The sequence below is a fragment of the Salminus brasiliensis genome, chromosome 17 (genome assembly GCF_030463535.1).
Source record: "Salminus brasiliensis chromosome 17, fSalBra1.hap2, whole genome shotgun sequence".
NCBI classification, from domain to species: domain Eukaryota; kingdom Metazoa; phylum Chordata; class Actinopteri; order Characiformes; family Bryconidae; genus Salminus; species Salminus brasiliensis.
The window spans coordinates 13,178,152-13,200,764 of record NC_132894.1 but is presented as its reverse complement, the minus strand read 5'-3'; the positions used below and the strand labels follow the sequence as shown (position 1 = coordinate 13,200,764).

Here is a 22,613-nt window from a genome sequence, read left to right as displayed (position 1 = left end):
AATCCCGGCTTTGCCTGAAAGTACTCAATTAAAGATGACTTTTTTACAAAAATGCATTAAGATGAAAGCCAAGTCTCTAAGACAAGACTGGTATCTGCAAGCAAGATATTTTCTGCAACATTTGAAGAACATCTTGCCTAATAATAAAGTGCAGTTCATAACACCAAGGGATTAGTAAACCCGTGCAAAATTATAATTAACATTTTTATAAACAGTCTGTTTTGTTGACATTAGTAGCTATGTCTTTTATCATTTTAGATGACTTTGCCACAACAAAGCTGCTCTAAAATCCCAGATGGACGAAGGAGTGAGGCAAATGCAAACGGAACCATAACATTAATTATTTCTGTCTCTCTCCAGATGAAACAAAGGCAAAAGCAAATGGCAGCTGTGAGCTTCCTGACTGCTTTACTGTTCCCCTTCACTCTTAAGATGGTGGGAAAGGCCATGCAAAAAGTAGATAAGACCAAGGGCAATTGTGTCATGGAGGAATTGTAAAACTCTGTTCCTCCACAGTGGCACAATGACACTCACTGCCTATCCAAGTGTTTTGTGTACTGATATGCATGCTCATGTGCTTTTCTGGAGGGTGGCATGGAGTACATTTCACTTCTCAAATGTGCAAAAATGCGTAAGACCACAGTACAGTGCATAAGACCACACTAAACACACATTAAAATGTGCTTCTTTTTTTTTTAAATGCAGTATTGGAGTTAGTTCAACATGTGGAATTCATATATCAGGGAAGAATGTTAAAATTGCAAGATTGTTGGCAACTACCTCATAAAGATACAAAACAAATCCACACACACATGGTTTTAATGAGTGCTTGTACACAGTGTGTTTGGAAATACGTCACAGTAGTGTGCACTTTAGCAAAACCATAAACCACAATCGTGAACTTCAGTACAGGCCCTTTGTTGTGCACATGGTCAGTAGGATTCTCTTGAAGTAATTTTATGGATGTACAGTATTTTCCTAAAACAGGGTTGTCAAATCTTATCTGCCATGTGTTTCTTTTTTAAAGGAGTACATCTGATTCCACTTTTTTGATCTTATAAAATATGTTCAATTCAGCAAATCAATATAAGTTGTGCTCTAAAACCTGCAGAAAAACAACCTATTTATAAATATTTCACACAATGACATATTCACATGGAAAAGAAAACTAAGCATGTCGTTGAAACAATCTTTCAAATTTCAACATTCAGTTTATAGCACTTTAGCACCTTAGTCAAAACCAATGTTTTGTAAGCAGGGAACTATTAATTGTACCAAATGTTTTAGAGAGATCAATAAAATGACAATGTTGTTGCTATGCTTCTCTCTAAATCCAGATGTAACATATATGATGTGTTCTAAAATTTACAAACATCAGTAAATTGAGGTCCAACCTAGCCTCTTGTGTCCTTTTTAAGTGCTGATGGTCTTGAGGGCTACTATGCAAGGAGAGAAATGGCAGGGTTATCAGAAATATGATGATCATTAAGTAGGATATGGGCTAAAATAGGCACCAAATTGTCTTTGAGTGAGTTAACATTTTGCAGAATCTAAAGGAGTTTTTCTATTGCATCTATTGTTGTGCACAGTTTGTCAGAGAGGTGCATGTACAAAATAGGTGTTTGTAATAAACTGGTAACCCTGTCTGTTAAGGGGATGTGGTGTTTGTTCTTGTCAACATCTGTAAAATCCCATGACTGCTCTTAGTGTTTTCTCATTACCTTCACCTGTATTGTCTGACTCATATTGTGTATTCATATGCCTTGGCTGAAAACCTGGATAACTGTGCTCATAGTGTCATAGCAACTGAAAAACATACAAAACAAATGACCTTGGTCCCCTCCCCCTAGTGCTTATTTTCTTTAACTGATACCATTGTTCACAGCAGGATGTGTAAGATTCCAGCCTTTAAACAAGTGTCATACCCTGTATTGAAACATGGAAGGTTGGCGCACAGCCAAATATCACTTAGTTCCCATAGTCTCTTCAATCATGCCCTCCCCCACTGCTGTCATCTTGTTATCTTGTCATCTTTGTGAAAGGTACACTCAGGTATGAGTGTGCAGCCACAGGACGATGAAGGACGTCATTGTTCTGTAGTTGGCACAGCAACCTCTCTGCAGGGTGTCACACTTTCCTATTCAGCCTGGTGGTTTAAGACCTGTTACTGCTGCAGCAAGTGTGTGGAAATGCTACACATGGAAGCATTTTTTCTGTACAGAAAAAGTTGCCAGTTCATTTGGTAGGCCTGTGGGCCTGTGTTTTCTGTAACCCAACCTTATGCTCTAAATGTATAACCAAAACCATTGCTTACGAAGAAGAATATAAATTCTCATCTCAAGTTCTCAAAGAACCTCATACCAACAGTGAATCATTGTGGTGGGAGTGTGTTTTGCTGCATCTGGGCCTGGAGCAGCCTGGTCTTAAGAGGAACTTATACATATAAGACTAAAACACCATTTCAGGGTTTGCACGAAATATAGGTCTAAAATCTAATTGTAGATTGTACTTTGTGCATATAGATGAATTACTGATGGAAGCAAAACAAGCAAAAATCAAATGATTTGAACAGAAAATGTTACAAATTAACCAGATAAATATTATTACATAATATTAAACATTAACATAACATAAAAAGAACCTACACCTAATCTAAACAGCTAAATCTAGAGCTCACAGTTAAACGTTGGTTTAAGTGTAACTAAACCAAAACTTAACCTAACACTTACCCTTATCATTAAACCCTGCCTGCCATTAAAATCTAGTGTAATGTACAACGAAAACCATTGCTAACCAAGAAGAATACTAATTCTCATCTCACTCTACCCTAAATACCTTTAAAGTCCATTTCAAGTCTAATTTGGTCATAGCTGACTGAAATTCAGGTTGATGTTTGATGTGCAGTGTGAGAGTATTAGTAAAGCCTTATTAACTGCCCAAACAGGCTCAGAGTAAGCAGGATGGATTTCTGACATTTTAGTCACTTGTCTTTTAGTTGTTGTTGTTTTGCATGTTGTAGATTGCATTGGAAATTATACTTATATTGAAATTTTCATTTGCCAGCTGACGGCTGAGTCACAGAATACACAGAGCTAGTTAAAATGCTTTTGGACACTCATACACACGTGTCAAAACTAGGTTACTTCCAGTTCTCTCTGGAAAATGGACAAACCGTATAAGTAAGTAAGCTATGCACTTTCTCAACATTTTAGATATATACAGTGTGCCATTTTCTGCTGAATTGAGTGCTTGTATGTACACAGAACTCTGTCTAGGTTCCATGTTTCACGTGCAGTGTAAACACCCATGTCTCAGCATGTCAGTTAGACGACTACTTTTGTACAGTATGAGCACAGAAATCACAGGCTTTGTTCATACATGCCAAACAATTCAAACATGCAGTGTGAATTATAACCAAGGAACAAAATTGCACATTGTCCATTAATTCCTATTTTAGAAACTCCACAGTGGGGAAAAGCAGCATGAATGTCACTGCAGCAACAGGGTTTTCTCAATTATTTTTCAATTATAGGAGTTGTAATGTGAGCTGTAAGACCTGGCTATTATTGAAGGAACTATGAACTTTGGTCTGTATCTCTGATTTTTTCATGAGACTGTATGATATTTTTTTCCATGAGCCGAAGCTGAAGCGTAGTTGGGTCATGCAACAATACAGTGATCCAAAGCACACAAGCAAGTCTACCTCATTTGTGTAATTAGGTTTTAATTGCATGTGTAATTAGACTTTAGTTTTCAATGTAATCTCATTCAGTATTTGAAATGTACACACATTTAGACAGGGTTACAACACTTTTTCACTGTATTGCATTGAAAAAATATAGCTTTATCACCAGTGGTGCCAGTGGGGCTTGTGAACAGTTTGCATTCTTTAATACTTGCTCTGGGTGTTGTGTTGTTTTTACCTCATAATCTTTGGCAGTTAATACCCACAAGAATATCTTTGTATGAAGCTACACCCATCATTCTCCTCTTTCAGATTTTCTTTTTTCATTGCAAAGAAGGGTGAATAAGATATGCGGGTGATTTAATAAGTGTTTTTTTTCTATTTTATAAGTGGTTATAAAAAGGTTTTTTAAAAGGAGAAACAAAAACTTTTTTTTTTTTCAATTAAGCAAACTTGATTGAGAAATTGAAGTGAAAATTTTATGGAGCTCTTAAGTCCACCACTGGCTGATGAATAGATCGAATATCATTTGACTTACTATTTACTCTGCGCATACACTCTTCCAGTAAATATTAGTTCTAACAGCATTCACAAGCTTCTCTAATAGCTTGCCTTGCTTTCAGTTTGATATATCATAACAGACAGCTTTAGGACATATTTTAGATCAACCGAAATCCGGTTACCAAACCACAGATTTATGTCAGTTGACAGCTTAAATCATGTCAAGACAACTTTCATATTCCTGCATAGATAAATGACTATGCTCTGCTCCTGTCTGTGGTTAGTTGTGAACAGGTAATGGTTTGCTAATAAAGCTTAAAATAAAGCTCAGATAAAACTTTGGTTCTTTCTTGAATTACCTCAGTAAAGAGGGAATGCATACTAGTTTTAATTAGGATTAAGATACAAAGAGGGCTGTTAGCATCACCTAGTGGCAAAAATAAACAGACCCACCCATACCACCTACTATTTACTGCAACACACCCACTGGATTACTTAAGCACATCTTTCATTATTATATACACACTCTGTGCAACTGGCAGAAATTATAGGCCAATCATGCTGGGAGTGGACCAGTGAAGCCTAAGGCTATTCATTTCACAATCTTGTGGAATTTTTTGTCACACAAATTATTGTGACCACAGTTACCCAGGAGGCAGAATATGTTATAGAAGTAATAGTTGTAAATTGTTCTAATGCACCTTTGATAGTCATTACTGTAGGCAACACAATACAACATGCTATGCTTTATTTGCTACATGCATTTTCATCATCTAGGTTTGACAACTAGAGAGGAAAGCTTCAGTTCAGTCAAAGTAACAACAAAGAATTCTGTGACATGGATATGAATGGCCAAAAATTATTTGTACACAGTTTTACACCTACCGTAAATTTGACTTGATTGACCCGATTGGGGATGCCCCATGAAGAGAACCTTAACAAGTGCTTTTCTAAAATTATTATTTTATATTTATGGAGAAGAACTGTGAATAGAATAGCACTCAGTGGACAAGATACACATAAACCTATTGGTACCACGCCTAATGCTAGGGAGTATAAAGCCCCCCAACATTGAGCTCTGGAGCAGTGGAACGATGTTCTCTGGAATGAGTGCAACCTCCAAAATACTTTTGGGATTAGTTGGGGATTGGGGGAAGAGGTGGGTTGGAGACCATCCAGCATTCTGACCCCACTAACGGTTTTGTTGCTGAATACAATCAAATCTTCACAGCAATTCTCCAAAATCTAGTAGAATGATGAGAAAGTTATTCCAACAAAATAGAATAAACCCTTTTTTGAATCCTCTTGATTTTTGTCCCAAAACATTTGTCCATGTAGTGTGCACTACACTACAATCAACTAATAATTCCACAGAGTTCCAGAAATTTATTTTAATTATATTTGTCTGGAAAGGGTTAAAAACATTTCAAAGTTTCAAGAGAATGAGGTGGGCAATTTCAGCCCTGAATGTCAGATTTCTGCCCAGTTTTGTGCTTTTCCTCTTCACACACACTTGATTTAACCGTTTATTGCAAGGTTAAGAAGGTCTGTTAGAGCAGGGAAATCATCCCATTTTGACTTAGGCCCCCATTGCCAACCCCTGTTCTAGAGAAAATTTATATAAAAATAGCAGGAGCTAGGAAGAGTGGTGAAACTACTAGGAAAGAATAGAAAGTCCTATTCTATTGGCAATACTTCTCTACAGCCTCTCTACAAACTGTGTGTACTCTTGCACATCTGTATCGACAATGGTTGCAACTTAAAGTAGCTGAATGCATTCATTATAAGGGGTGTCTACAAACATTTGGACATATAGTGTATGTCCTCTTTGACACTATGAATTAAGTTCATTGTACAAACTAGGTAAACTCTAGATATCTGCATCCTTTAATGGAGGTTCCTATATGGTTCTTTAGTAAATGCATTTGTTCTACAATAGAATCACAACTAAAGAAGTTATTTTTTTATTGGGTTTTGGTAAAATTGTTACATTTTTTTTTACATGGTACATGGTGCATTTTCATCCTTTGACCCTTTAATGAACACACTTATTCAGCACTAGAAATCCTTTTTTATTTGGTGTAGTGTTTTTTTCCTCAGACAAAAGTACTATGCCAGTATCTCTGGACATTCCATTACCATGTCTGAAGATTCTCAAGATTTTCCAATCTGATTATCTTAGATAATGGGCTTAAAACAGTCACATGTATGGTGGCTTTCAGACGGACCGCCCTATGCTGCATTGCTTTGTTCATTTGTGGTTTAAACTGTTTGCAAGTTCTTGCCTTAGAGAACCAATAATGTTATATTGAGATTGAAAAGCTCTTGAAAATATTAATAATCTCAAGCTATAAAGTTTTCCATCGGTATACTGTTTAACTTTAAATTCAAGAATCCAGTATTTCCTTGAAACCTCTGTCAGCAGTAAGGTATCTACACTACTACTGAATGATGTAATTATAGTTTTAGAACTTATTCTTTATTTGTTTATTATTCTATAATGTGAATTACAGCACAGTGCAACAGAGCTGTATATAATAAATACTGTGAAACAGTACAGTAAAAAAAAAATAACAGTAACATCCTGTACATTTGTATTATAGCACTGTGCTCTAACTATGAATAGCAGTATCAGTACTGTAAATAAACAGCACTATATGAGATGTCCATTTTTGGAAAACACTGCACGTTTGGCCATTAATTGTTTCAATTAAAACACTGAGTCTAGATTTGATAGAGTTCAGCCTGGGGAAAATGACTGTTTGTCGCTACCTGCATCGTGTTCTGTAAGGGACATGTTGAATGTTTTCTCTTAAACAGGTTAGATGAGTAATTTTCTGTTGAAAGTTGTAAAAATCTACATTCAATCAATGACTTGCACGCCAACGTCTGATGCACATCTTGTCCCTCATGGTATGTAAGAAAAGTTTGTATGTTTGACTGGGAGTCATCCTGTTGTCCACAGAGACAAGCAAAATGAACCTTATTTGAATACAAAAATGTGACTTATGAAGAGAACTCCTGACGATGGTAGATTTATCGATAGAGCCATCTGACTTATCTCAAGCTTTCAATGGCATGAAAATGCAGGTCTACGGGTTCAGCCGGACATGTGGAAGCATTTTCACAAAGAACGAGGAGGGGTCACCTCTGCTCATATACTAAAGACACCCTCCCCTATCCCTAGTCCTGGACAGGTACTTAAAGAATGTTTTCCACAAAGTAAAACCACAAGCGAATAGATGCTTGAGCATCCAGTCCTTATTTTCATTTCTTGTTAACTACAGCCCTTCTCAGAACAGCAACATGTCCCTCTCGAGCAGATCCTATGGAAGCAGGACTCTCAGCATGTATGGGGGAGCTGGGGGTCAAGGAACCCGCATCTCAACCTCCCAGCGTGGGTCATTTTATGGGTTTATTCAGGGCTTCGATCTTGCCGATGGCCTTGATCTTCACACCCCAACTAATGAAAAGGCCACCATGCAGAACCTGAACGACCGACTGGCATCCTATATGCAGAATGTGTTATCCCTGGAGAAGAAAAATGCTGAGCTGGAGAAGAAGATCAGGAACTGGTATGAAAACCATTCGATGGTCTTCCATGACCACACTGACTTCTTGGAAAGAGTCAAAGACTTAAGCGACCAGGTGAGAATAAAACAAAGGGACAATTGTGGAATGGCACTTTAATGTAAAATATAGTAAAATACGTAATGTAATGACATTATTACAAAATTATCCAAGGATCCAAGTATTTACCAGTATAAGCCTCCACTTTGTGAAAATGTTTTCAATGCAAATGTTCTAAATGACCCGAGTAATGCCACTGTTAAAACTGTCATATTAGGTCTCAATAAGTTATTTATGCTATTAGCACTTTTCCTTGACGTCTGTTTCCTAGTCAAACTACAGGCTTAAAGGGAACTGCCAATTTTTTCCATCCCCCGATAAGGAGAGTAAGACAGTAAAGCCTCTTGGTTATTTTAAACTACAAATACTTGATTGCAGAATGACAATGACATAATATAAAATTAACTCTAATAGAAATACCACTAAGTTTATAAGTTCCTTAGTATTAAATGTCCCTTAGTATAGTATAAAAAGCAATTGGCCTCAGGAATAAGTATGCTCCTTCTGTCTTCCAGGTTGAGTACATCTCTAAGAGCAATGCCAAGACCATGCTTGATACTGACAACGCCAAACTGGCTGCTGAGGATTTTAGAATCATGTAATGTAATGTAATGTGGATTTACATTAATTGTGTCCTGTGTTTGGGTAACTCTTTTTCTAGGTAGCATACCATTATGAACCCTTTCCCTTATAAACTATGACTTTAGGTATGAAATGGAGCGAAACTTGAGTGTGGCGCTGGAGGCAGACACCACCTGCATCAGGAAGGTTCTAGATGAAATGAGTTTGATCCGCTCAGATTTGGAGCTGCACTACGAGAGCCTAAAGGTGGAACATGTCATGCTTGAGAAGAACCATGAGGAGGTACAACATAACACACATTCTTCCATCTACTAGCTTTTGTTTCCATTTGCTTAAGTAACATTTGGTATGTTGAGTTGTCTGTGATCAGGTGGTTTTAGTTGTACCAATTCTTAGCTCATTCATCCTCATAATGAAATATTCATACAAGATCCATAACCATTATAAACCAGGATTCAGAAATCAAATACAAAATATTTAGCTGCTTGCTTTGAGCAGAAACATTATTTTAATGTTTTCGTTCTTGTGTTCCAGCTCCAACATACCATTCTTATACTGGTCCCAACAAAACTATTCTGTTAATTCTGTTACTTTTCGTTGTGGGCCTGATATAATTAGACTCTGTGTTAGTATTAGTAAGAATATGTCCACAAACACATAAGATGTTGCCCAAATACAGCCCAGTTATGGTATGCATAGGTCAGTTATGGCACTGGCAAGTGTACTGTGGTCCAAGAAATGGCTTGGCCACCAATGTTTGCCTTGGCACTTGAACATGCAACCTACTATGTGAAATGCTTGCAAAGCATTAATATTGTTGGGCCAAACCTGACCCATCTCATTCCTTAGTAAAATGTGGTCTTGATGGAAGTAACAAGCATTTATTCTGACTGGACCATAAATAGTTTGCTGTCTGAGATGGAACATTACTGTTTGTGAATTTTATGGGCTATGATACAGAATTCTATGCACACAAGCCATATACGTTCACAAAATGCAGGATACACATAATAAGCAAATTTTCTGCACAGAAGAAAAAAGGTTTCAAGTACTTTAAAAAACAACTGGTGATGATAGACTAAACTAGATTGATAAATAAGTTATTTTTGTATATAGGCTGGGTAAATAGTGATGGATAGGTTTCTACTGCATACAAGGATTTGTATACTTTCAGCTTCCTCTTGATTTCCTTTTCATTGTCAAAGAACAGTCTAGCAAGGAACAGCCAAAAAGGCTTTTAACAGCAGTGTGAGTTTTTTGTATATCAAGCTAAGCATTTTCCAACCTGGATGAAAAAAAAAACAGGTCCTTAAGTTAGGAATTTGTACAATAGTCTTTGAATGCTTGTTTGGTCACTATTTCCATGTCAGGCAGCTCTGTTTCTTTACAAGGTAGAATGTTTTGCACTGTTTCTGAAACCAGCTAGTAGTGTGGCAATTGGTGAAAGTCTCCATGACAAAGCTGGCATTCATTACTTTTGGGCAGGCTGTGTCAGATTCTACCGTGACTTTCTCCTCCAAAAAGCCTGTTTAATCCCAGAGAAAAGAAAGGTGGATCCATCTGTATATCTGCCTTAGCATTCCAGCATTGTCTCTTTTAGCCAAGCGGATACACCCTGGAATGCAGTGTCCTGCATTTATGCATTACTAGGAATTCTGAACTGAGAACATTAAGTTGAACATTAAGTTAAGTACAGATATGCTCAGCAATGCAAAACTAATCAAAAGTATTCATGTGTCCATCCAAATTGTTACTAAACAGGATTTTGCTATTATTTTGCTGAATAATAAAATATTATACTGTAAATAGAAAAATGTACGTATATACAATATACGTCCAAATGTTTGCGGACACCCTTTCTAATGAATGCATTCAGCTGCTTTATGTTGTACCCATTGCTGACACAATGTACACACAGCTTGTCTAGTCCTGTAGAGAAGTATTACAAATAGAAAAGGACTCTCTGGAGCAGCTACATATGAACCTACTGAACCCATGCCTAATGCTAGTCGGGAGCTAGAGCAGTATTTCTCAACCATGGTCCTGGATGCACCCTGTCCTGCAGTTTTTTTGTGGACTTCCTGCGTTAACACCCGGCTGCAACTCTGAAAGGGCTGATTAGTTGAATAAGGTCTGTTAGGAGCAGGAAAAACATTAATATGTGCAGGGGAGGGTGCCTCCTGGACCAGAGTTAAGAAACACTGGGCTAGAAAAATATAAAACCATTGAGCTGTGGAGCAGTGGAACTGTGATCTCTGGAACGATGGTGCCCCATCCCATACTTTTGGGATGAGTTGGGGTGATCATCCAAAATCCTGATCATCCAAAATCCAAAAATCCACTAAGGCTATTTGTGCTGGATGCAATCAAATCCCCAAAGCAATGCTCCAAGCAGAAAGCCTTCCCTGGACAGTAGAGACAATTGCTCCAAAAACAGAATAAACAATTTTTAATACTTCATTTTGGAAGCAGGTATATGACCATTTGTCCATATAGTGTAAATGCATTCACCTGGTAAAATATAGTTGCAAATAATTGTAATTATGTAACTGTCTTATTTTTTCAGCACAAACATTTAGTATGAATTGAGAATGGCCATGATGTGTTTAGATTTGTTTTATTCTTAGATTTGAAAGAAGAGAACAGTCAAATCTAAACACAATTGTTAAACAAAGTTGACCAAAGCACTGTGTCTTTGATACTACAGTGAGGTTTCCACAGCAGAGAAGCAGAGAGTGTATGACTAATGCGGTGTTCCTTCCTCCCCCTCTCCCCCCATTTCCCTCTAACCCTCTCATGTTCTGCTTGCAGTTTTCCCTTCCATTAGCTCATTTTGAGCAACTGAAAGTTATGTAACTCGGCCTCTTTCACACACATGCACACACTCAAACTTGTAGATCCCCAAGACTCAAATGCCACTTTCACACAAATAGTTAGTGATGTGGTATACTCAGATCTTGCTGTTTTAACATTAAAGTGAAAATTAGATAAAAAAACAACTAATATTTCCTCACCACACATCTGCTGGAGTCAGCTACTTGTTTAGGTCTGAGGCTATTTTAATTTTGCACTGGTGTTTTAAGACTAATATATCTAACAATAAAGATTAAGAACAGAGATGACATGACGCTGATACCAACAGTAAAACTGAATATAAACCCACATAAGACCAATCCAATGTTCTCTTTTAATATCTCTCTTTTTGAGATTTAAAAAGATTTATGTTAAAGCAGTGTTTTGCAAAAAATAGTTATCCTATAGGCACCCTCTGCAGGTGGGGAGAATAATTTACTTTTACTCCAGTGCAGTAAAGCAACATTATGGAGTATTTTTACCTTTTGAAATAAAAGTTTCAAAATCATTGTGATGTTCCACTTACATGTAATAGAAACTCTACCATTGGTACTCCAGACTAGACATGATACTTTGCACTATTTAGAAGCATTTTCACATTAATGTTTTTTTCCGGACCCTGCTCCGTGAGTTTGGATTGCAAACTCTGGTGCAGTCCACTGAAGGCGTGAAAGCTAATTGCTCCCAGCGCCACATTAGAGTTGCAGGATTATTTCATTGGGCCATGACTCCAGAAATGCACTGTTCTTTGATACTTTAATTCTGCACAGAAAATAAGGAAAAGCAATAAATTGATGAACCTAGGTCTTGCAAAAATGCACAAACTTATGATTGAAACTGATCCACAATTTAAATGGAATTCTTCAGTGTGAAAGCAATCGCTGATAATGAGCCGCTCTCCCAAAAGGGGCAGCACTCATGAGAACTGCGTAATGCTGAGTAAAGTCCTGTTTGTGTAAATTCCTTTAATATGACTTTACTGTGTCAGTCCAAATGCTTCTTTTACTTTCCGTGGTGGTTCTGTCTCCCAGCTGGGTCTAGAAATAATACAGCGTAATACTGCTTTAAGCCCCACCTCATGAACATGCTCTACACATGCATTTGTTGGCAAGTTGAGATATATAGAACCAGAATTGAAAGTGGAAGAATGTGGGTTGATGCAGTGAAGGAATATTACAAGATTTTACATAAAAATTACTCAGGTTATGCAGCGTTACGCAGTTCCCGCAAGGGGTCTTGTACAGCTCCACAAAAAGTTACATGTCAGCATTCCAGGCCAGATTGGCAATGACAGAGATTCCTCCAATATCAGGCACAGCATTTTCTACAGATTTAAATACTGATATCCATTGATAATAATATGCTGTCTCTACTTATGACCACCGAACCTAAATCACAAAAAACTTGCATTAAACACCTCACTTCAACCACAAAACATGTCATGTCTTGTCTTTGCGCTTTGGATTCTTCCATCTTATTACAGTCTGTACAGATCTCTATGTAACTAAAATTTGCATGTAAATCTCTTTGTTAAAATTGTGTTGTTTTAGGAGATGGCCCAGGTGCGCCAGCAGTCTGCACAGGTGAACGTGTCTGTGGATGCAGCGCCCTCTATGGATCTGAATGAGGCTTTGACAGATGTCAGACAATACTATGAGTCCATTGCTGCCAAAAACCGCAGAGACTTGGAGACTTGGTACCAACGCAAGGTACATGGCTATAAGTAGTGTGATTAAGTATTCTTTTCCTGAAAAGTGTCTAAACCTAAGCGTCATGACCTGTTTCTCTTCTATCCTGGAATCCTAAAGCTATCCTAAAGCTATTCTTAACTTAAAAGTAAATGGCTGTCATTGTGCGGCAAAATATTACCCAGTTAGTTCAGATTTTGCCATTATCAATACTGCATATGCAATACTCAGCAGACATGTTTGGGTTTACTAATCATTTTGACTGGTAAAGTCTATGTCGTTGTGATATATTCAATGTGACCCTTGGTTCCAATTACCACCACTGTAAAGAAATTCAAGTAGGCAGCACTGTACAAATCTCTCTGAATGACTTTGTTCATCTAAACAGTTGAATAATACAGAAAAGTAGAAAATCAGGGGAATAATTATTTAACTATTCATTTAACCAATGTGTCAGCAGTAGCTTGCTTTTGCTGTTTCAAATAGTGGGCTAAGTTTACCATCTCCCTTTAAAAAAATTGTGTCAAGCTGAAAATATGTAGGCTGATCTCCATACTCTACATTCTCTTTGCCCTCTTGTGCTGTACTAGACCATAGATTATCTATACACAAACAATTGGGAGGATGTTGATAGATTACAAATGCAGAAAGATGTTCAAGCAGACTGACTGTGTTTTGTAGATTTCCACAATGAAGGAGAAGGAGGTCACACATGATGAGGAACTGCAGTACAGCAGACAAGAGCTCAAAGAGCTAGAGAGCACCTTCCAGAGGCTACAGATTGAACTGCAGACCCATCAAAATATGGTAAGCACACACCCACAGACACATACAACCACATGCCTGTAGTCCCATTACATAACCAGCTACACAGAATAACATATATTACATTTAATTATTTAAGTGAAGTCACACTAAGCTTGTAATCTCTGTTTACAGAAAAGTCTAGTCAACTACTAGTGCAAAGTCTTTGGAAAGTTGTGCCTTCTTTTATTTCTATTAAGAAGCTATTCACTTTCCATTGCTGGCAGAAGACATGCAACATTTAGCTTCACCTCATCTACCCTTCAAAGAAATGCCAATGTATGAGAGTAGAGGTTTACAAGCCTCTGCAGGAACATGTCAAGGCAGAGAAACTGTAGCGTTGTAGTTTTTTTTCTTCCCCTCAAAAGTACTACTCAGAAGCCTTATTAAGTGGCATTTTCTCACATACCAGATCCAATCCGGTTTGCACCATTTATCTCTCTGAGACTTGGAAAGGTCAGAGGAAATGTGGCGTTGTTCTACGTTTTTACATGCACAACATAAAAGTGTGCTTTGTTTGAAATTTTTTAAATGAGTTATCCACATATTGGATCCAGAGACTGTAACAATGTCACATGCTTCCGAAGTCTTTTTTCCCTTCTGCTGCCTCAGAGTAACAGTGCTTGATTGTTAAGTTGAAATAAACCATATGTTTGGGATTAAGAGATATAAATAGAGGCCAAGCAGACTAACAATGATTCTCACTGTGAAACATCATACTGCCACTGCTGAATCACACTGAATCTGATTGGCATTCCAAGATTTGCAAATTCTTAGAGTAGTTTCCCTTCCACCATAATCTTCTATGTGACTCCTATCTGCTTTGTGCATGGCCACCTGTGTGCCCTTGTTTATAAGTTTTGCTACTCTGTATTAATGCTCCTGCTGTGCTGCCTCCATTGTAGCAAACCTTTTGCACTATGGTTTGAGGGGAGCAGGGCAGGGCACATGAGTCTGTCAGTTCTCTTTATACCTTAAAAGGGTGGGACTCACATGGACTCAGTGACACATCAGTGATTTTATGACCAGTAACAGGCATCCAATGTATCCAAAGCACAAATGAACACTCCCTGACTGATTATGCTGGCCAAGGTATAAGTTGGTGAAGACAGACAGCAATGATGGGCACATTAAAGCAGTTGCCGTAACATAAGTGTGATTTGAATTCTTGGCAATGATGTAAAAGAGAATTACACTCCACAACTGTAGGGGGAGCCCAGTAGCAAAAAATACCAACTGTCGGATACTATGCTGCTTTGATGACCATAATGTTGGGTGATGCCCATACTGTGTTTGTCTACATTTTTGGCCACACCCACTTTCAAGAGTTTGTTTCTTCAGCTTTTGTGTAAATTTGCGCTCATTTCATATTACATGGTTGTATCATATTCAAAGTGAAAGCAGTCTAAAGTTGGCTGCTGCTGTGAACCCTGATCATAAAGTGGCTCGCTGTGCTAACCCAACATGCCAACAGGATATTTAACGTTATGTAGAGCTATTTAGAAAAGAGAAAACTACCATTGAAGTACCATTGAAGTACCATTTCCAAAAAAGAAGATGACCTGTTTCTATGGTTGAAGGCAATACATTTTAAACAGCCACAATTTTAAACATGTCCATATGTCTGCTCTTACCATTTTGTGGAGGGGAAACCAACAACAGAAAATCCTTACCCAGAGAAATTACTCAGATATGAAGCTCTGGTGAGTTGGAAAGGTTGAGTGCAGGTGAGGCTATTAAGTAAGACATTAGCCTAAACATTAACCTCTCATATAGGGCTAACTAATAGCATCAAGCACCTACACAAGCACCTTCAACTATTGACGTGGGTCTTCTTCTTTGGAAAGCAGTGAATATGCGTCTTTAGATGCCTCACAGCACTCTGATCTTTTTGTGTTGTGTTCATAACACTTTTGTTCACATGAAATCCTTCAATTTTTTTATTATTGTGACACCCTCTTACTGAGCATATGTAGCTGATTCTGATGTAGCTAACTGTTACTTGAGTGAAAATAATGAACAGTCATTCTAAAAATCTTTTTGCATTGGCAAATAGTTTCCTGCTCATGTGAAGTTGTCATTTTAGAGATGTTTTGGCGGTGTTACTTATAATAAAATGTGATGCTCTGCTGTGCTACTCCACTGTTTCTCCACAGAGGACATCCAATGAGAAAACTCTAGAAGAGACTGAGATTCGGTATACTGAACAGCTGTCAAAGCTGCAAAGGACCATTGATAGCCTGGAGCTTAATCTCAACCATATTAACACTGAAATGGCCAACAGCAAACTGGAGTATGACTCTCTGCTTGACGTCAAAAGCCATCTGGAGACTGAGATCACAGAGTACAGGCTGCTGCTGGAGTCAGAAGGCAGGTGAGGAGAACACTGCATGACTATGATATGATAAATATGATTCAAAGGTTTTTTTTATGTTTAGCTTCCAAGAAAGTTAAGTCCAAACTTTCGGTGTTTATTATTGTGTATGTGTGTCATTTAACAACAGAAAGAATATAGTATTTGCCCATATTTGTAGCATAAATGTGTTATGTTTGTTGTTTCTTGCTTTGATAATGTTTGCCTCTTTCTTGTTTTTTTCTCTCCATTTTACAGTGAGGCCCAAAGTGAGTGACTTCCTTTCAATCTTCAGTAAATTGTGATTGTCAAGTTCCTTCATTGTTCAGAAGCATCTGCTGCAGTAGGCTTCAGTTTTCAAATTTTAGCTTTGTGCTTAGCTATGTTTTTAGACATGCTTTACCTCATCTCCAGTAATAATAATTTAGGAATATTTTAACAACCTAGTACTAGTGCTCAATACTTGTATGTAGGTAATCATTTGGGGTTTTTTGAACAATTGTTTTTTTTTACCATCTTCCCTTTTGAAAAACAAAATGATTTATATAATTTTTGGATTATGTCAAAACAACATTTAAGAAAAAGACTGAGCTTATATAAAAGTGGCATAATGCAGAAATCCAGAATGTCCTCCTAAGCTCTTTACTGTATGTCTTATGACCACATTAATGGATAACTTTTATTTGCAACTTTAATTTCAAAACAGTTAAAAAAAGATACTAATGGTGGAAATCAAATTATGTCATTACCATGAAATGGTGTCATTACCAACACAATCAGTTTTTTACTTATACAGGGAAAAAAATGAGTCATGGATTTCATAACATTACATAACATCTAGTTATACAATACACTATATAAATAAGTATTTGTTTAATTTAATTATTTTATTTATTAATTTATTTACTTATTTTGCTAAATATTGCGAAAACGATTTGAATGGTAATGCCTCCATGATCAGGAGGAGCACATGGTTAAATAACTCACTTTTTGAAAGGCTTTGTTTCCTTAGTTATGCCCCTAAGAATTAAAGAAGAAGAAACATCCTGAAAGTGTTCTACTATGATAGAAAGTTTTGTAGTAACTCTACTATGCTTGAGGACATCCCATGAGGCCCAGTGAAACGTTTATATACAATACAGTGGCTAGATGGACCTAGTAAGTGATTGAGGTAATAATAACTTCGTTGTTTGCTGTTTTGCAGTAATTTACAAGATGATCAAAGTGGAAGAGACACTTTTGGATGGCAAAGTGGTGGACACCAGAGAGACAGTATCTACTGACAAATGATCAATTTGCTAACACGTGTTATTAAAGATAGCATTTCTCAAATCTCAATTAAAGAAGTAATTCAAATAAAACTATTCAAATATCACCTGAATGCAGCTTTGTTGTGGATGTTCAATTAAAAGCTGAGTAAATGCTAATCATTGACCACTGATTTTATTCTGTATGTACATTTTGCCAACTGTGCAAGTATTTTGACAGTTTCCAGATCTCTCTAAATTCATGCAGGTGTGTAAATTGCAATGTCACATACAGTTTTGATACACAATGTTTTTTAGTTGTGTTCTTATTTTTTTAGGCAGGCAAGAGACACAGATTGTAGATAAAAAGGCTCCATCAGTTCATGTTTTGTGTACCAACTTCGTTATATACTGTGGATATAAAACAGCAGAAATACTCAAAAATGACCCTAAACATCTTCAAACCCATGACACATTTTATCTTTACAATTTAAAATACACAAACCCTCACTCCTACTACAATCATCATGTCTATATAGGTCAAGTCTACATTGCTCACTGGAAGTTAAAGGTAGAGTTTTTGTAACTGATTGGCCACAAAGTATCACATCTACCAAGTATTACAAAGTTCAGGACTAGAAACATCTGCACTATGAAGACATCTGCACTAAACTAAGCACTGTGAATCTTTCACTAATTGCAGAATTTTTGTATGGACGCATTTGGACAATCATCAGTATTGGATGTTGCACAAAATTCTGCAGCTGAAATTTTTAAAAAGTGTGTAAAGTATTGAAGAAGTGAGTATGTTGTCCTAAATACCTTACTGTTCATGGATAACATGTACATGAGTCAGTCACTGCATTAAACAGGAACAACACTTTTTAAGAAAGAACAGTTTGAATGGACAATATGGAAAAATGTGGATCCATTCTACAAAATTAACATGTGCATTAAATTATCATTTATTTCCATAATAAATCAGATCATTTGCTATAATTGTTTTTCTGTTTTAAACTATAGTCTTATGTGTTAGGAAGCCCCAAATGTGACAAGTTGTGACAAAGCAGTAATAAATCCCATCAGTCAACGTCAGATACTGAATGGAGACATGACAAAAAAAAGAAGCACAAATCATTTTGCAAGAACCATTTTATTTGCTCTTTCAGTTTTCTGAAATGACAGGTGTAGATGTTATGGTGATGTCATGGTCTTGAATGCTCTCAGCATGGGTTTACTCAGTGGTGGAGGACACCACCTTCCCATCAACCACCTCTTCCACAATGGTCTTCACCTTCACAGCGCGAGTGGGGCCACTGCTGACCTTGCTAATGCTGATACTTCCACCACTGCAAGACACACAACAATGTTAACAGGGCTTGGTAGTTTAACCACTGTACCGGGCTTATTGCATTCTGGACATATTAGAACAGTTACAGAGATAGCCCTTACCCGCTAGTTTCTCCATCCAGCAGCCTCCTGTACTCAGCGATCTCCATCTCCAGACGGGTCTTAATGTCCAGCAGGATTTGGTACTCTTGGGATTTCCTCTCAATATCAGCTCTGAGCTCCATCAACTGCTGCTCCAGCCCTGTGACCTGAGCTTGGAGCCCAGATAGTTTCATGGAGTATCGTGCTTCTGTGTCTGCTAGAGTACCCTCTAGAGCCGCTTTCTGGGGGTTGGATTGAGATTAGAGCAATGAACATTGTTGGGGAATGCAAAGAGACGGAGACTGAAGTAAGAACAGAAATTAATATGAAAACTGTGCCAATCCCAAAAACCATGCTCCTATCAAATATTACATACCATGCTGAGTTGGGATTGTAGCTCAATCTCCAGGCCTTGTAAAGTTCGTCTGATCTCTGTGATTTCTGACTTGGATGTTTCGAGGTTCACTGTGCTGGATGCCACCTCCTTGTTCAGAGTCTCTGTCTGCAGAGAAGCAGCAGAGAGGCTTAACTATTTGTTCCTTGGGTTTCATGATTATGTTGCAGGAATCGGGGCTCTACATAATCATAATATAAATATAATGGATCATTTCTTTACCTTGGTTTGGAACCAGGCCTCCAGTTCACGTTGGTTTTTGGCAGCCACAGCTTCATACTGTTCACGAATCTCAGACAGGACACGGTTCAGATCTTCTGCAGGTGCTGCTGCCACCTCAACGTTCACATTGCCAGTCATCTGAGTGCGCATTGCCGCCATTTCCTACATTCAGAGAGTGTGGTAATCACATTTCTGTTAAAATCGAGTATTTTTCCAAGGAAAATTATCCACAAAATGCCCACTGTAAGCATAGGGCTGTCTTTCCAGCCCTAGATTAAGCCTGCATTAAATAGGATTTCAGCAGTGATTTACTATTGGCATTGCAGTTTAGTCAAAGACTAGGCTTAACCCAACTTTAGAAAACATTGGTCTTTTGTGACATTCACCTCCTCATGGTTTTTCTTGAGGTAGATCAGCTCATCCCTCAGGCCCTCAATCTGCATCTCTAAATCGGACCTGGCCAGTGTCAGTTCATCCAGGAGTTTCCTTAGTCCAGCAATGTCAGCCTCCACTGACTGGCGCATGGCCAGCTCATTCTCGTACCTGACAAAAAACACAAAATCTCTCATAATCCCAGTTGTGACAGGGTTGTCATATACCTGCATCATGGTTCTGCAAGCAGTCAGAATGTGCCACCGGTTGCTTACTTGGTTCTGAAGTCATCTGCTGCCAGTTTAGCATTGTCAATGCTCAGGTAGATTCCTCCATTAACTCTGGTTGCATTCTGGATCTGTGGAAATGTTATTATTAAAAAGGTCTTAGTTACAGAGTGGGATCTCTAAATGTGAGGTCACAAACTGATTTGTAATGCAAAAAGCGATGCCACGCCTTATTGTGTCAGATCAGTTGCACACTATAGAATATGAAATTAAACTATCACCAATCTACTAAATTACATTATGTTGCACTGGTTATTAATCCAGTTATCAGGGACACCACAAGAGGTCTATATATTTGTTCTCTCTCAGCTTACAACACAGCTATTTTTAGGAACATAGCAAAGATGTGGACTTTGAATTAAATGTGGTCAATGAAATTTAGATTGGGAAGAAGTACATTTGGGTAATGGTACCTTGTCTTGCAGATCCTTGATGGTGGCCTCGAAAGCAGAGTAGTCTCGGGCAGAGGGGGATGTCTTATTCCCCAGGAACTCTTTGATCTTCAGCTCAAGTTCAGCATTGGCTTTCTCTAGAGAGTGCACCTTCTGCAGATACGAGGCCAGACGATCATTCAGGTTCTGCATGGTGGCCTTCTCATTGGCTCCCACGTCCAGGTCACCTCCTCCAAAGCCTCCACCAAAGCCAAAGCCTGCTCCCCCTCCACCTCCACCTCCACCTCCACCTCCACCTCCGGCTCCAAAACCATAGCCTGCTCCAAAGCCATAGCCTGCACCACCACCACCACCACCAACACTTCGCATAGAGACGGTGGAGATGCGCACTCCTTGTCCTCCTGAGCCTCCATACATGCTGGGAGCACGGGCGACCAGCCTGCTGCGGCTGCCACCACCACCACTCACAACAGAGAGGCGGGAGGCCCCACCCAGACTAGGCCCTCTGTAGGAGCTCCCTGAGGTAACATAACTGAGGCTACTGGACATGGTCAGGCAGGGAGTAAGGAGAGCAGACTCTGTCCTAAGAGAGAGGAAGAGACTGTAGTGCTGAGATGGATGACAGGGTTTTATATGTTGCCATTCTAAGGAAAGGAGGAGGAGTATTGTTGGAGAACTACAAAAAAAATATTTCACATTGTTCTCCACCCAGTACATAGCCAGCAGGCACAAGACCAGGCAAGGTGAAGCTGCATGCACAGAAAAATAGAAGAATGTACTTAGGGTGGTGCAGTTAACGCCCTAAACTACAGTCATAAATCTGGGAACCTACTCAATCAGAAAATTCCTAATACTAGAGGACTGTATGTGCCCCCAAGAATCAGTTCCTTCCCTCTAAAGGATTATATCATTTAATAATATTAGTAATGACAGCAATTACTGAATAATACTAGTTACTGGAAAATAGATATTAGAATTAAACATTTAAAAGAATCCAGAGTGTTCAAGGAATGTATACTGTGCTGACTGGTGATCGTTGCTGGTTACAGGTAAATAAGGCTTCTTAATAAAAGTCAGAGTGTCGTCATCAGAAGATATTGGCTCTCACAGAATGGCTCAGTATTATACACAATGGCTAAGTATTATTTTGGAAGATTCATACTTTAGTAAAGTACTGTAATTTAGTACTTGTGTGTTTACATTACATTTCTTTAAAACACTAACTTACATATAAAGGTTTATTTGCTCTCCAGTCTGCTACTGTGCTGGGGAAAAGTCTGGTGTTTGTACTCAGACCTGGCTCAGTAAATAAAAAAGAAAGTGATTCGGGTCAACTAATACAACACTATTCCAGCCAATTAGCCCCCCTCCCCCCCCCGGGGGGGGTTGTTCATGCTCATGCACAGGCTCATGCCCAACTTATTGCCTCTACTGCCCAAATTAACGATAAGTCAATACTACAAGTCACTGTAGCACACAACACTGTATCACCCATCTAAGAACGAAGACTTCCTCAAGTATAAGCCCATACTTATATTTATGTTTCACTCTACTTTTTCCACTCCTAGGTGGTAATCATTTTTATACTGTATAGCACTGAAACAGTCGGGTCCAGGTTTTTGGCCAATTTCTTTGTAATTTCTGCTTTGGACACTTCAGTGGATTTTAAATGAAGGGATGAAAATGGGACTGAAGTGTAAGTCCCAGACTTTGGCAAAAAACATTGCATTAACCATCTAGAAAGTACAGCTATTTATCAGCAGGTACTAGGATTTTGATTTTGCACAGTAAGGCACATAGTAAGCACAAAAGGTTTTCATGCCCACACACCTTTACTGATTGCACTACAAAAGTCGGCTCCAATCTGCTCAAAACCATATAAATAAGCCAAGAGGTTTTGGTATTGTTCTGTGGAGCGATAAAACAAAACCTAGAACTTTTTGGGCCTATGGATCAGCGTTATGGCTGGAGGAGAATGAATTAACCATACGCTGAAAAGAATATCCTGCCTACAGTGAAGCATAACAGTGGCTTGTTGATGCTATGGGGTTGCTTTGATCCCTCTGGCATCACGTAGTATCAGGAAATCCTAGGAGAAAACATCATGCCTTCTGTAGGAAACTTGCAAGAGGAAAATGAATTGCCTGCGTTGAAACCACTAGAAAAGCTTTG

General features: G+C 38.3%; 2 protein-coding genes across 3 annotated transcripts; one reads left to right on the top strand and one right to left on the bottom strand.

Annotated features, from left to right (window-relative positions):
* The first annotated feature begins 7,492 nt into the window (after nucleotides 1-7,492).
* On the top strand, nucleotides 7,493-17,398 carry krt98 (keratin 98). Its single transcript, XM_072659823.1, has 8 exons — nucleotides 7,493-7,834; nucleotides 8,332-8,414; nucleotides 8,524-8,680; nucleotides 12,802-12,960; nucleotides 13,621-13,746; nucleotides 15,900-16,117; nucleotides 16,355-16,397; nucleotides 17,301-17,398. The coding sequence occupies exons 1-7, from the start codon at nucleotides 7,493-7,495 to the stop codon at nucleotides 16,371-16,373; spliced, it is 1,104 nt and encodes a 367-aa protein (XP_072515924.1). The 3' UTR covers nucleotides 16,374-16,397; nucleotides 17,301-17,398.
* A 1,179-nt stretch (nucleotides 17,399-18,577) lies between these two features.
* On the bottom strand, nucleotides 18,578-20,990 carry LOC140538352 (keratin, type I cytoskeletal 50 kDa-like). Of its 2 annotated transcripts, XM_072660843.1 has the most exons (8): nucleotides 20,789-20,963; nucleotides 20,463-20,698; nucleotides 20,038-20,120; nucleotides 19,777-19,933; nucleotides 19,391-19,552; nucleotides 19,151-19,276; nucleotides 18,796-19,016; nucleotides 18,578-18,677 (listed from the first exon to the last, which is right to left on the bottom strand). In XM_072660843.1, the coding sequence occupies exons 1-8, from the start codon at nucleotides 20,856-20,858 to the stop codon at nucleotides 18,578-18,580; spliced, it is 1,155 nt and encodes a 384-aa protein (XP_072516944.1). In that variant the 5' UTR covers nucleotides 20,859-20,963. The 2 variants fall into 2 exon arrangements, with proteins under 2 accessions (XP_072516944.1, XP_072516945.1); XM_072660844.1 differs by having other exon boundaries at nucleotides 18,578-18,692; nucleotides 20,463-20,990.
* Nucleotides 20,991-22,613: the final 1,623 nt, after the last annotated feature.